Source organism: Macaca mulatta, chromosome 1, assembly GCF_049350105.2.
Source record: "Macaca mulatta isolate MMU2019108-1 chromosome 1, T2T-MMU8v2.0, whole genome shotgun sequence".
NCBI lineage: Eukaryota > Metazoa > Chordata > Mammalia > Primates > Cercopithecidae > Macaca > Macaca mulatta.
Window position 1 is genome coordinate 191,934,767 of NC_133406.1, and position 14,272 is coordinate 191,949,038.

At 44.4% G+C, this 14,272-nt stretch overlaps 1 protein-coding gene across 7 annotated transcripts in view; it reads left to right on the forward strand.

The window, feature by feature from the left end:
• The window catches only part of BEND5 (BEN domain containing 5), a 1,441,067-nt gene that overhangs the window by 1,293,124 nt on the left and 133,671 nt on the right, over positions 1-14,272 (forward strand). For all 7 annotated transcript variants that reach the window (XM_077991613.1, XM_015139247.3, XM_077991622.1 and 4 more), the window contains one exon: positions 14,069-14,158. In XM_077991613.1, coding sequence (XP_077847739.1) covers positions 14,069-14,158 — 90 coding nt within the window. The remainder of the gene's footprint in view (positions 1-14,068; positions 14,159-14,272) is intronic.

A 14,272-nucleotide genomic window follows, 5' to 3' on the forward strand; every position in this document is an offset into this window, starting at 1 on the left:
ACCAGAAAATAGGCCGGGCGCGGTGGCTCAAGCCTGTAATCCCAGCACTTTGGGAGGCTGAGACGGGCGGATCACGAGGTCAGGAGATCGAGACCATCCTGGCTAACACGGTGAAACCCCGTCTCTACTAAAAAAACACAAAAAACTAGCCGGGCGAGGTGGTGGGCGCCTGTAGTCCCAGCTACTCGGGAGGCTGAGGCAGGAGAATGGCGTAAACCCGGGAGACGGAGCTTGCAGTGAGCTGAGATCTGGCCACTGCACTCCAGCCTGGGTGACAGAGCAAGACTCCGTCTCAGAAAAAAAAAAAAAAGAACCAGAAAATAAACCGTGTTTCTTGCCAGTGTATTAGCCTCACATACCTAGGGGAAAGCGTGAAGGAACTGTCCACAGGAGACTCTGTGTGAGGATGGGCTTTCACCAGGGAGGGCCCGAAATGAGCATGCCCTCTGCAGACACAGAGCACCTGACTGGGTGTTCTTAATCAGGTATTTCTATTAGTCAGTAAACATTTCTATCAGATTTCCTATGTGGCAGGCACCGTTCCACATGCTTTACAAATACAACCTCGTTTACTCCTGAGGGCATTCCTGTGAGACAGTCTGCTCTGACCCACATTCTATGGACAAGAAGAGTGAAGCACAGAGAAGTGAAGTAACTTGCCTGGGGTCACACACTCAGAGAGCAGTGCAGTCACTGCGCTTGTGCCTGAGTCCCTGTTTGTAACCATTATGCCAATTCACCTCTCCGGTTCTCAGCTCAGGATTGCAGCACCTGCCAGCACCTTTAGACCCCCCCTAGACCTTTCTAAATGAATGGCTCTGCCAGAAGGTGGAAGGTAGGACTGAAGGTTTCTGAAATCAGTAATACTGAAAGCTACCTTTATGGAGCACCGTAATGTATACATCTCTCCTTACCTAGCTTCTGATGAAACCATGGCTGAGCAACTTACCTAGGCCATACAGCTTGAAACCCAGGTCTCTCCAGCTCTACTTCCATGTACCCCAGGTATAACCCGAGGTAGAATTTGTGGTAAGAATCCAGGTTTATCCTAGGAGTTTTTTTCGAGGAGCACATAATGGCATTCTATAAAAACATTCTCTGGAAACATATCCTGTGAATTAAATTTTTATAATTTATTTTATTCAAGAAAGACTCCATTCGCTGGTGACGGTATGGCCTAGAATTTAGGGCACGGGGTGGAGAAGTTATCTAAGAACTGCTCACATGTTTCTGATCCAACATGTAAAAATCCAGTTCATTGTGAGACCTTGGTCAAATCACTTTCTGTCTTAGAGTCTTGGTTGTAAATGGTGACATTAATTAGACCATACTCAGCTCTAATCGTCACTGTTCTGTGACTCCTATGTGATATCAGACAGCATCCTTAACTCCTCTGATTTTTATGGTAGTAGAATCATTCTCACTAGAACAAAAAGTAATTGCTACAAGAGAGTTGGTGTTAAGTGTAGCTGATTGCTTGTTAATCCACTTACAATGATGGATGTTTTAAAATCCATTATTGAGGACTATTGCATGCCAGGTGGCTTCCCATGCAGATTTCGTATCTTTTTGACATTGTCCTTTTGTTTCAGCCACATTGATGAGGCTGCTCTGACTCACCTATTTTGATATGAGGACATTTTGACACAGTTGAGAAAATAAACCATCACACCTTCAGCTTCTTAAAAAAACATTAACAAATAATGTGCCACGGAGACATTTCAGGCTAGTTCCTCTGATCCCAGAACTTCCCCCATCCTTGATCTCCACTTCTGTGAAAGCGGGCTAGGGAGAGGGGAGAGGGAATAGATTGGGCTCAGTCAGGGTGGGCTCTGGGTCAAGGCTGGCGATGAGGATGGCAGGAACACTAAGGAATTGGTGGGAGTGAAAGACACTGAAGATCCAGCATGCAATGGGTGTGGGGGGAGTCTGTTTCACACAGTACCTAGCAATTTTCTAAAGCAATTTTACATTTAGATGCAGCCATTTCAAAACTGTTACATCAAAACAACCATGTCAAAATGCCCTCTCTGTCTGAGACAAAGAAAATGAATGCCAGGAAGATATGAATAAGACAGGGCTTCTGCCCCCCAAAAGCTCAGAGTCACCAGAGGGGAAAGGCGAGACAGAAAGAGAAGCAAATTACTATTATACTGCTGGGCAATTGCTATAATAGCAGAAGGGGCTGGGAGGGAACAGAGCAGAGAGTGACTCACTGCCTGGGGGTGAAGAAGGCTTCCTGGGGGAGGGAGTGACTGGGAGCTCAAGAAACATATGTAGAAGGACTAATAATAGCCACAGTTAATTGAGGACTTACCATGTGACAAGCACCGTTATTAGTACTTTATTTTAATTCACCTAGTCCTCACAGCCACCCAATAAGATGAATATTATTATTCCCATTTTACAGATGAGGAGACTGAGACACTCACAGGTTAAGTGACTTTCCCAAGACAACATAGCTAGTAAGTGGCAGAGCTAGAATTCTAAATCAGGTACAGCCATACCTAAGGTCATGCTCACCCACCCCACCCCCGCCCAACACCCCCAGCCCACCTACGGCATTCTGTGACCTCTCTGTGAGTGAACGAAGGCTTGGGTTGAGGGAGAAGGAACACCAGCTTTAATGTTAACCAGACCTAGTTCTGCTCTGCTCTCATCACTTGCCAGCTATATGACCTTGAACAATTTGCTGATCCCAGCCACCTCTTGAGTCTTATTCCTCTGGTTCTCGTTCTCCCCAGCAGACATCACTCAATAACCGATAGCTGTATTTTATTGACTTGGTAGATATGCGGCAGCGTGAATGTGTGGCCGGGGTTCACAGTCATTAACAAGACAAAGTTCCTTTTGCCATGGAGCTAATGTTCCCAAGGAGCCAGCTCCAAGGACCCAGGAGCGTCCTCTGGACAGAGGTGTAAGGAAACTAGAAAGGTGTGAGGAGGTGTGATGAGCAGGTGAGAGAACAGTAAGAGGCGAGCGTGGGAGGTGGGCAGGGGACACGCAGCTAGCGAGCGCCGCCTGGGTTAGCTTCTAGTATATGGGGAAGCTGCTGCAGGACTGGGTGCAGGGGAGTGAGATCCATCCGTCAGAAAATGGGCTACAGGAGAGGAAGGAAGCAGCAGGAGGCTTCTGTAGTTGTTCAGACAACATGCAATGGCGGCAGTGTTGAGCTTGGGCGGTGGCACCTGAATGCTTCATAAACTGTAAAGTCCCGGGCATATGGGAGTTGCTTCAGTATCATTACTCTTATTTCTCCCTCGTGACTGACCCTTTCTTGCCTTCCTTGGCTGTCGCCGTTCCACAGTCTGTTTAACAAACTCGTGGGCAAGGCATGAGTTGGTTTGTTTTCTCAGCCCAGAACAATTCAGCTTCTTTGGTTGCTCTGAAGATGTCATGTTGAGAGAGAGAAAAAAATTACACTCTTTAATAGAAATACTTTCCCTTCATTAAGTGAAATCTCCAAAGCCCAGTAGCATTTTCGGTGCTTATATAAAAATGCCAGTGGGGATTTGAGATTGAAAGTGGTATTTTTATACAACTCAATGAAGATCTCAATAGGAAAGAAAGAACACTCTTCAAATCTGAATTCCTCCAGCATTGGGCAAGACAGATCTTCCACTCAGGGTCAGGATCACATTACTCCCAGGCCTACAAGGAAACTTTTCCTGAAGCACTTGGAGTGCTCATATATATCGGTTCTCTGCTTGGGGAAATTATATTAATAATGTCTTTCCAAGGCTACAAACCATTTAACTTGAATTTCTGTTTGCACCTCAACTCTAATAACTTTGTACAAAACTTCAGGTATTTGTAGGAGTTTGAGTCAGACGCAGATGTGTGCAGGTGCCTGCACATGAGTACACACAGAATAACATCTCTGTAGTGTAGCTGGGGAATCAAATTTCCCCTTGGGAGTGTCAAAAGAAAGACTAGTCTCCTGAGATACAGAAGGTTCCAATTCCAGCTCAGAGTCTTGCTAGCCTGGCAGCCCCAGGGCAACGTGCTGAGCCTCACAATACAATTCTCACAGGGCCTGGTGAGACTTGGATCCCGACGTATGTAAAGTGCCTGGTGTACAGTAACTGCTCAAAACGGTTCCTCTTCAGCCACCTCTTACCTGACTGTTGTACTGTAACCCATTGGAATCATCATCAATTTCATAACAATTATTCTTAGTTATTAATACATAACAACCTCCTCCGCTCCCAAATTTAGTGGCTTAAAATGACAATTGTCTTGTATTTCCAGAGAATCTGCAATCTGACCACCCATTTCTACTCTATGATGACTGGGCCTTCAGCTGGCATGACTCCAACAGCTCATTTTAAGGGTGGAAAACAGATTGAGAGAGGGCACAGGAAAGGGGCCCACAGGAACTGCATAGCAAGTTAAGGACCAGATCTTTTCTGAACACCTCCACTGTGCCAGGTCCTGGGAGGGGAAACACAGCTGTAAGGCTTTGAGTTGGTGAGACCCCTCAGGTGACAATAAAACCATTGGAAGGGTTGAATTTATATTCCTCGACAAGTGGTTGTGTTGGCTCCCTGGGTGACATCAGGCTTCGGAGTCCTGTGAATCCGGCCTTTACCGACTTTTATCTTGGCTCCCTCATCCACGAGACAGGGATTCTTATGTCTCTTGCAGGGCCGATGAAGGCCATGCCTCGCAGCTAGCTGATGCTCAACCAATGGCGTCTACTAAAAGAAGGATTCATTCCCTCTCTGCCTCTTAGCATCCCAGTGGCTGCCCAATGCGCCTGCATTGCCAGGACAGCAGGAGAGGGCTCTTATTGTGACTAGCAGGCAGGCTGAACTCTCGCCTTTCCTGTGGAAAAATCCATTACGAAGAAGTCATTTGTCAAAGCCAACTGTTTAGCTACTTTACTTTACATATTTATCAAGTTTGATTAGAATGTATTGTCTTAGACTTTCATCCCAGCTTTCACCTCTCCATGCCCTCCTTTCCTAGGGAAACTGTTTTTGTTGTCCTTGTTGCAAAAGGGCACTTCGTAATTCAATTTGCATTTGCTAATAAGCCTGAAACTAAACCTGGTGAGGAATTTCTGGAGTCTGCCAATGGTGGATTCAAAAGTCAGAGCACACCCTGGGGAAAGCCTGGGCACTCAATTCTAGCTGGATATACTCATTCAACCAAAGGACAACAAATACTATTTCACAAGTGTTTACTGAGAACATCATGTGTGCCAGGCACTGAGAATACAAATTGTGAAAGAGGCAAAGTTGTGGCTTTCCTGTTGCTTAGTGTCTAGTGACCTCACCTTCTGCATCTGTAAGATCAGGCATTTGGACCAAGTCACCTCTCAGTGTCTGTAAGTGCCCTTTTGAACACTTACTATGCATCAGGCCATGTACATAGGCCTGAAGCATTGTCTCATTTAATTCTTACAAGATCCTTATGAGTTTGATATATTATTATCCTCATTTTGCAGATGAGGAAATGAAAGACCCCAGAACTCAAAGTCACATAAGTACCTGTGGCAGGACTTGGATTTAATGCTTCTTCTGTCTGATTCTAGAATTCAAATTTATAACCACAAGTGCTGATATTTCTCCTCCACTGGCCAGTTTCTCCTCCTACAGAATAAAGTATTCTTGTAGGAGAGCAGTTGAGCTCCTGGATGGCAGGGACAGTGTCTGATTTCTCAGGGACCAGCCCAAAGTTTGGCATGTGGTCAGTGTAAGAAAATATGAACTGAATTTAACAAAAAAGAAAGTCCATTATCCTCAGCCTTCTTGTCTGAAACCTCAGATCTTGAGCCTCTGCTCTGTTCTCAGCAACCTTGGCTGGCATAACAGATGCTGTGTGCACTGCTCACATCTTCGGGACTGAGTCCTCAGTTCCCAGGAGCATTGGTAGCTGAGAGCTGAGTTCCTCCCTGGGACTTGCACTCCGCCTTGACTGGGGTTACACCTTCCCTGCAGGCAGGCCATATCCAGTATCCTTTTGATTCAGGACACAGAGCCATCCCCCTTGCCTCCTCAAACAATCAGGCAGGGCTCTCCTGGCCCAGAGCTCCTCATGGAATTGTTGAAAGGCCCTGCTGAGACTGTCCCCACTCTGTTTCATTTGTACCTCTCACAGGCCTTTCCAAGAGCAATCCCAGTAAATCTCCTGTATGGGAATCTCAGAGCCTCTGAGTCTATTTCCTAGGAACCCTAACTTCAGCAGGTATTCTGAGCAGGTGGCTCTGGCTCTGCCTTTCTGGAGTTGTTTGTAGGGTGCTGGGATCAAGATAGACAGGGGCAGGGAGCCTGTCTGAGGAAGGAGCCTGCCCCTACGTATCTATCCTGCCATCAGCCTGCCCCGGAAGGCTACCTACCTGCTCCCAGGCCTAGGTGCTAGCCCTATGGCGAGGAAGGGGGCTTTAGAAACTGCTGGAGCCCACAGAGCAGCTTGTCTGGGGAGAAAAACTCTGCTGCTCCTGTGACCATCAAGGTGACAATGCCTTAGTTGGCCCAAGCCGCCTGTATCTCAGATCTGTATCTCATCACTTTCCAGCTTTTCTTCACTTCTTTGGCAGGAATCCACTGGCTACTTTCCAGGTGCCAGCCTGCATGGACATTGCCCCAGGCAGCCCAGTGTAGTGAGAGGAGGCTGCTACCTGCCTGGACTACTCTCTAGCTGTGTGGCCAGGGGCAAGTCCCTCGTTCTTTCTGGTCTTCTGCCCTTCTTCTTCACAGTGAGGATGTTTTACTTGGTGATCTCACAGGCTGTGCAGTTCTGATGGCCTCTGTGAGTCTCCTGTAAGTCAGAGGCATCCTTACTGCTTTGTAAAGACAAAAGAGGTTGGGCGCGGTGTCTCACACCTGTAATCCCAGCACTCTGGGAGGCCGACGCGGGCGGATCATGAAGTCAGGAGATCGAGACCATCCTGGCTAACACAGTGAAACACCATCTCTACTAAAAAGTACAAAAAGTTAGCTGGGCGTAGTGGTGGGCGCCCGTAGTCCCAGCTACTCTGGAGACTGAGGCAGGAGAATGGCATGAACCTGGGAGGCAGAGCTTGCAGTGAGCCGAGATCACGCCACTGCACTCCAGCCTGGAGACTCCATCTCAAAAAAAAAAAAAAAAAAAAGAAGAAGACAAAAGAGCAGTTTAATATATCCAAGACATATTAAGACATCCATTTGTGAAGACGTGGAGGTACACCAGAAAGGCTTCTGTCCCTGATGCCTGACATTCCAGAATCTATGCTTCATTTCTTTTCAGGAGTATTTCTTTGTCATGTACATACTCTTTTCAAAGGTAATTCCTGTTCTCTTCTTCCAGCTCATCAAGGGCAGAACATCTGATCCCTAACCCTAAAGCATAATGAGTCTACTACTTAGATATGAGATTTTAGGCCATGGGAGATCTGAGCCTAGGAGAGGGAATGGGGGTGTGGAGGATGCTAAGGAGTCGGGAACTGAAAATAAACTTTGCCAACACTACTATTTTCTCAGGATGGCCCAGAGGCTCAGAAGTGCAGAGCAGATGCTGGGCATCAGGCAGAAGAGATCTGAGTTGTGGCTTTTGATCCTGCCTCACCAAGGCAGCAAATGACTTATGATGAGATGAGGGGTCCAGACAGTGAACTGTGAGTTCACAGGAGGGTGAGGACACAGTGGTCTGGAAATATCTGGAGAGGCTTTTGGGAGGAGTTAGGGAAATATATATAAAGTCTGGGAAACTGAAGGTTTGCTTGGAGAGTTAATGACAAGGCCAGTTTGAATCAAGTATAATATTCTTGTAGGAGAGCGGTTCTTGACTGGGGGCTACTTTGCCTCTGAGGAGACATGGGACACTTGGTAACGTCTGAAGATGTTTTTCATTGTCATAACTGGAGGGAGAGGTGTTACTGGCATGTAGAGGGTAGAGGAAAGGGATGCTGCTGGGCATCCTATAATGCACAGCTCAGCACCCCCACAACCAAGAGCTCTCCAGCTCAACATACCTGTAGGGCTGATGCCGAGGAACCCCATTCCATGGCTTGTCACTCAATAAATGACACCTGCTATTATCGGTGAAGCCATGGGCAGGGATATAAAGTTTCTTGCTTATTGTTTGTCTTCTGAGCTAGAGATTATTATTCTCGTTTTATAAGTGAGGAAACTGAGGCTCAAGGTGGATAAATAATGGGCCCAAGTTCTCACAGTCAATAATCTATGGAACCTGGTTATGAGACCCAGTCCATCTACCCAGGGAAGTCAGCTGATTTTTTATTTGACTCCCTCAGGGTACAGAAGAAACACAGGGAACACGTCCTCCCCAGTGTCCCTCATCTAGCCCTTTCCTCTTGTTGGATCCCCCATCAGTCAATGAGGCAGAGCTAACCCTGAATGTCTGGAATTTCATCAAGTCACATCTCTACCCAAATGCATTTAGTACTTCTCCACTGCTTCCAGGAAGGCTCTATTGATGTCTCCTAAACCTATATATTCTCATAAAATTATAGTCAATAAATTTCTGTACTATGGCCATGTTCTTACTATAATTCACAGCATCCATTCCCTCTTTATTGTCTATCTCAGCAACAGAGTGATATCCTCACATTGCCAATAAAATCAGATAAAACACAGCAACATTAACACCAAGGTTGGCCCAGTCCAAGTCCTGGATGAACATTAGTTTCCTCCTTTCCTTCTTAGAGGAGGTGCATCTGAACCAAGTCTTCAAGGCTGAGTAGGAGTAAGCCAGACGGCCAAGATAGGGGCTGGCATCCTAGGAAGAGAAAAGAACATGTGCCCAGTGTGGAGGTGTGGGAGAACATGTCGTGTCTTGGGAACCAAGGAGTGTTAGCTGAGGCTGGGGCCTGTGGAAGGGGCTGGAGAGATAAGCAGCCACCAGCTACCAGAGACAGGGATGGTCTACGCTGAGGGGGCTGCACTTGCTCTGCAGACAATAGAGAGCTGCTGAAGGGTTTTACGCAGAGGAAGTGGTATGCTGCTATTTGCATTTTAGAAAGACCATTTTGGTGTCCAGGCAGACGGTGGACTGGAAAGGGTGGTGCTGGCACAGGGAGACCAGTGCCAGGGCTGTTCCAGTCCTGAGCAAGCCCTCCGAGTAATAGCAGCCAACTGTGCTGTTGTTGCCACTGCGATGTCTTGTTTCTCCAGCTTAAGAGTACTATGAACCTTGTTTGGGCCCTGGAGTATTGGAGAAAAGACTGAAACTTGTCTGTTTAGAAACCCATAGTAGGGGATTTTCTTAACTTTATCGTGCCTTCAGGAATCAAGTCAAGGAAATGAAAAAGACTCAGGTGTCAACAACAACAACAACAAATCCTTCACCCATTGTAGCATTCCGCATTCCCCTCCCAGTAGCATTTCCTTCTTCCTTCACATTAACATCTTAATCCCCATGACAAGTCATTGTCTGGAGGGATGTGGAAACAAAACTGACAATATGAACTTCTGGGAGATTTTTGTCCTCAGAGACCCATCTAGGGCTCTTTGGGGCCTCTTGGCATCTACCTCTACCAGCCACAGATCCATAGTAACTGGCCAAATAGATTGAGATTCTCCACATCTTGGCACCAAGATTATGGCTTTGGTCTTCACTGAAAGTCAGCATCAATAGATAAGATGCAAAGTTACTTAAGTTCTACATAGCAACTAGGATAAATATAGTTATCTTCAGGGAGATGTCTATTATCTATTGCTGCCTAACAAGTTACTCTAGAATTGAGCATCTTGAGACAGCAAATATTTATTATGTCTCCATTTCTGTGGGTTAGGAATGTGGAAACAGCTTAGCTGGGTGGTTCTGGCATAGGTCTTTTGTGAAGTTGCAGTAGGCTGTCAGCCAGTGCTATAGTCATCTGACACTGCGGGATCCTCTTCCAAATGCACTCACATGGCTTTGGCAGACCACAGGTCCTCTTGGCTGCTATCTGGGTACTTTAGTACCTCACCATGTGGGCTTCTCCATAGGCTATCTGAGTGCCTTTATGGCATGGCAGTTGGCTTCCCCAAGGGTGAGCCATTCCAGAAAGAGATATCACACCCAAGATGGAAGCCACAGTCTTTTTATACCTTAATCTCAGAAGTGGCACGCCATCACTTCTATCGTATTTCATTTGTTAGAAGGAAGTCTCTAAATCCAGCCCACACTGAAGGAGAGAGGAGTACATCTCCACTTCTTGAAAGGAGGAAATGAACAAAGAATTTGTGGATGTATTTTTAAAAACCCTATAGGGTGGTTTTAATCTCCAAAAGTCAATATGACACAATAGTTAAGAGCACAAATTTGAGAATCATAAAGACCTACATTTAATTCTGGCTCCCACATTTGCTACTTATGCAAGTTTAGGCAAGTCATTTAACCTTTCTGTATCTCAATTTTCTAATCTATAAGAGTCTAGTCTAAGAATAGCAGATGTTTCATTGGGTTGCTTTGAGAATTAAATAAGATCATGCATGTAAATTGCCTGGCAAAGAATAAGTACTACATAAATATTACTTAATTGCTATTTCAATGGGATGATATTGTCCTCCTTTCTAGAAGACAGTATAATATAGAGGTTAAGAACACAGTTTCTGGAGTCAGGCTATCTGGTTTGGGACTTTGGCTCTGCCACATTAGCTGTAAGAACTAGGGCAAGTCACTTAACTCTCTTGCCCTTGGTTTTCTGTAAAATGAAAATAATAATAGCTAGTGCCTGGCCATCTAATAGGTATTCAATAAATATGTGATGATTAAGGAAATAGCAGATGATAGAGTGTTGTAATGACAAAGGAGTGTCTGTATATGTGTGTGTGCACATGCATGTTAAGGATGCCATACAAAGCACATGTTACTTCAAACACCTGCTGTTTAACTGGGGAGCCAAGGGGAGCTGCCCCAGTGTTTTTTGAGTGTGCCTTTGTACCCTTGAGCATGTTAGCCTACATGAGCTCTTTAGCTGTTCCATCTCTTATGAGTTGTTCTTGGTATCATTGTTTGCATTCTGTTCCACCCTGGCTTTGTTCAAGCATACTTTCTTCTTCATCTGTGCCGCCTCCACCAAGAATACGTTTAATTGGCTTTGCACAGAGTCTGGAGATTTGGTGACAGGAAGGGGTGGGGTAGTCATCACCTCAGAGCTGCTACATTACCTTAAATTGATTTTGCAAATGAAAGCTAAAAGCTAAGCAAAGGCGACCCATCCATTTTGCCTGAAGATGATTATAATGCTCTTTTACGGCCTTCTAAATGACAAAGCAATTTGTTACCTGCCTACATCAACATTTGCTTATATTAGCACCCGAGATGCTTGATTTTTATTAGCCCCATGTTATCATTTTATGAAGACGCAAGGGCTCAGTAAAATTAGTGTGCAAATAGAATGCCCATTTTGCATTTCCCTGTGGTCAGCAGAAATGTTGAATGCAATTGACTTGATACTGGGTCAGGGGAGACATCCATAAAGTTAGCCTTCACCAAGGGCCTCCCTAGTGCCATTTATCATTTCTGGACTGCTGGGATAGATGGGGTCAGTGTTAGACAGTGTTTTTTAAAAGGGCTTGGTGATTTTTTTTAAGTGAAAAAGCGATATAAATACTAAGACAGCAGCTCAATTTCCATCATAATAAGATAAAATCAAGCTCTCTTGTGTAAATTGTAGATGGAAATGCAGTAGAAGGGGGATCTTATATTGTTATTAGTGGATCCAGAATGAAACAGGGTAGTGAAAGGGCCACTGGCTGGGTGCTGGGACTTAACTCTACCACTGCTAGCTGAATGACCTTCAGCATGTCCCTTCCTTCTGTGAGCCTCATTTCCTCACCCATAAAATAGAATTAATACTGTCCACCTCACAGAGGCATGATAAAGATTAAATAACATAATATGAGCCTATATTTCTTTATAAACCATCATCTACACAAGTATTTTTGTTTATTAATTCAATAGTCAGTCCTTGAGCACCTACTCCCTGCAGGGTCCTGGGAAAGACATTAGCCATACACCCATGGAAGTCGCAGTTTTTTCCTTGAGGAGCTTATATTCAGTCCAGGGAATGTTTAGGTGTCGAATTCCTCTTTAAATAATAAACTTCTTCAGGGCAGGTGAGCCTTCTCTCTCTCCCTTTGTTCCTAAAGGTGCCTAGCACAGAGCTGAGCAGAGTGAGTTCTCAAGACTATATTTTGGTTCCATGATATTTCTTGCTGCATTTCAGGGGAAGCAGTGACTCCACCCATACTGATCATCCCAATGGACAAGCAAGTCCCAAGCCTTTAGAACCAGATTTGATAGGGTTAATATTTTTAGTTTCATCTCTGACATTGGTTCATTGACTGTTGGGATAAAGAACCATGTTCAAAATAGCATGTCTCCAGCATTTCAGAAGGAGAAAGCCTATTAATTATTTCTATTCTCTCCCTCCAGATTGTCCTCAAACATTGATAAAATCCTTCAGTTCAACCTCTCTCAATGTTCCTTTCTAAGTTTCCTTCAGGTAATTGTTGTGTTCTGTATCAATCAGCCCTTCTTCCGCCCACTGCTGAGTATCCTTCCCTAGACGTTTCTTACTGGGAATGCCACCCTTGGCTGTTGCTTTTGTCTGATGATATCTTTGCACAATAGTTCAACTTTATTATACAAATTAGACTTCTGTAGAGACAGAAAGAGCTTGAGTTCTGATTTGGAGCCACATTTTCCTACTTTTCTGCATGTCTAATAATTTTTTATTGGATGCTGGATATTGCAAATTACACATTGCTTTAACTGTCTGGATTTTGTTGTCTTCCTTGAAAGAGAGTTGGACTTTGAACAGCAAGAATTTAAGTTTCTTTTGTTCAGTTTGATCCTTCCGAGACTTGTTTTAAAGCTTTGTGAATGTGGTGGTCTAGAGTAGTTTATCCCTACCACTAAGACATTGCCTATCTGAATTCTCATTCTCCTTAGATGATCAGTGAGGACTTCCTCTTTAGCTGTAGGAATTCAAACGATTCTTAGCCCTGTGTGACCCCTAAGGACTGTGCAGTTCACAGCTCCCTGGTCATTTTTTCCTGACATTGTGGAGAGTCACCCTATGTATGCACATCTTAGAATCCAACAAAGAATCAAGAGGACTCCTTTACAAATTTCTGGAACTCTTTTTCTGCAGAGCTTCCTCATCTCTGGTGCTCCCAGAGTTTCCCAGCTACTACCTGTTGAACTTGAATCTCAGTGAGGCTTCTATGCTTTGCTCAGGAATAGCTCCCTGCTCTTTAGTCTAGAAGGGATCATCAGGCAAAAAGTCAGGGCAATTGTAGGGCATATCTCATTTATTTTCCTTCTCTCATTGATTATCTTGCATTGGCCTTGTTCAATGTCTGAAAATACTTGTGATGAATATTTTGTCCAATTTTCTAGTTGTTTAAGATAAAAGGGAAATGAAGGCCAGACAAGGGATTGGGCTCTAATCTCAGCTCCTACCACCACTTTTCAGCTGTGTGACCTTGAATAAGTTATATAACCTCCATGAGCCTCAGTTTCTGCCTCTATTAAAAAAACACATTAACAGTGTGTTCCTGTAAGGATTATATATGTATATAATGTGCCAACACAAAAGGAGCTAATTAAATGGCAGATGCTACTATTACTAATATATAAATAGCCACCTTCTCTACTCCATCATTTGCTGAATGTTTACTGTGTACTATGCAATGTGTAAGCCTGTTTAATCATCACAACAATCCTATTAAAATCCTTGTTTATAATCTATAAACAAGGATATATTGTCATCCTTGTTTGTAGATTAGAAAATGGAAACTTAGAAAGGATACACAAGTTGCCTAAGGTCACAGTCAATGGATTTGGGATTCAACTTCACTCATGTGGCTTCCTTGGATGATTGTAAATAGTACATATTAATATAATATGATCAGTTGCACCAAAGAAAGGGAATGCAGTCTTTTAATATTGGGTAGGGACATAATTAAATTAGTCAGCAATGGCTGGACTTAATGATTCTAACCCAATGATTTAAGAGATAAATGTTAAGCATCCAGCCCATTCCCTCTGGGGTTCCCTGCCACACACCAACCACTAGACTCAGCTTTCCTTGCCCTCATTTGCAACCATCTTTCATTTTATCTTACAGACAATCTCCGGGAAGGGGCAGAGCAGAAGGTGGTATTCATCACAGGTCGAGTCCACCCAGGGGAAACACCCTCATCATTCGTGTGCCAAGGTGAGTGGCAGGATCTCATAGGTGTCCTATGCCTATACCTACATCCAACTGGGACACTGTGATGATCTCTGGGACAGTGTGACCACATGCAGAACCATTTTAAGATTAAATGGA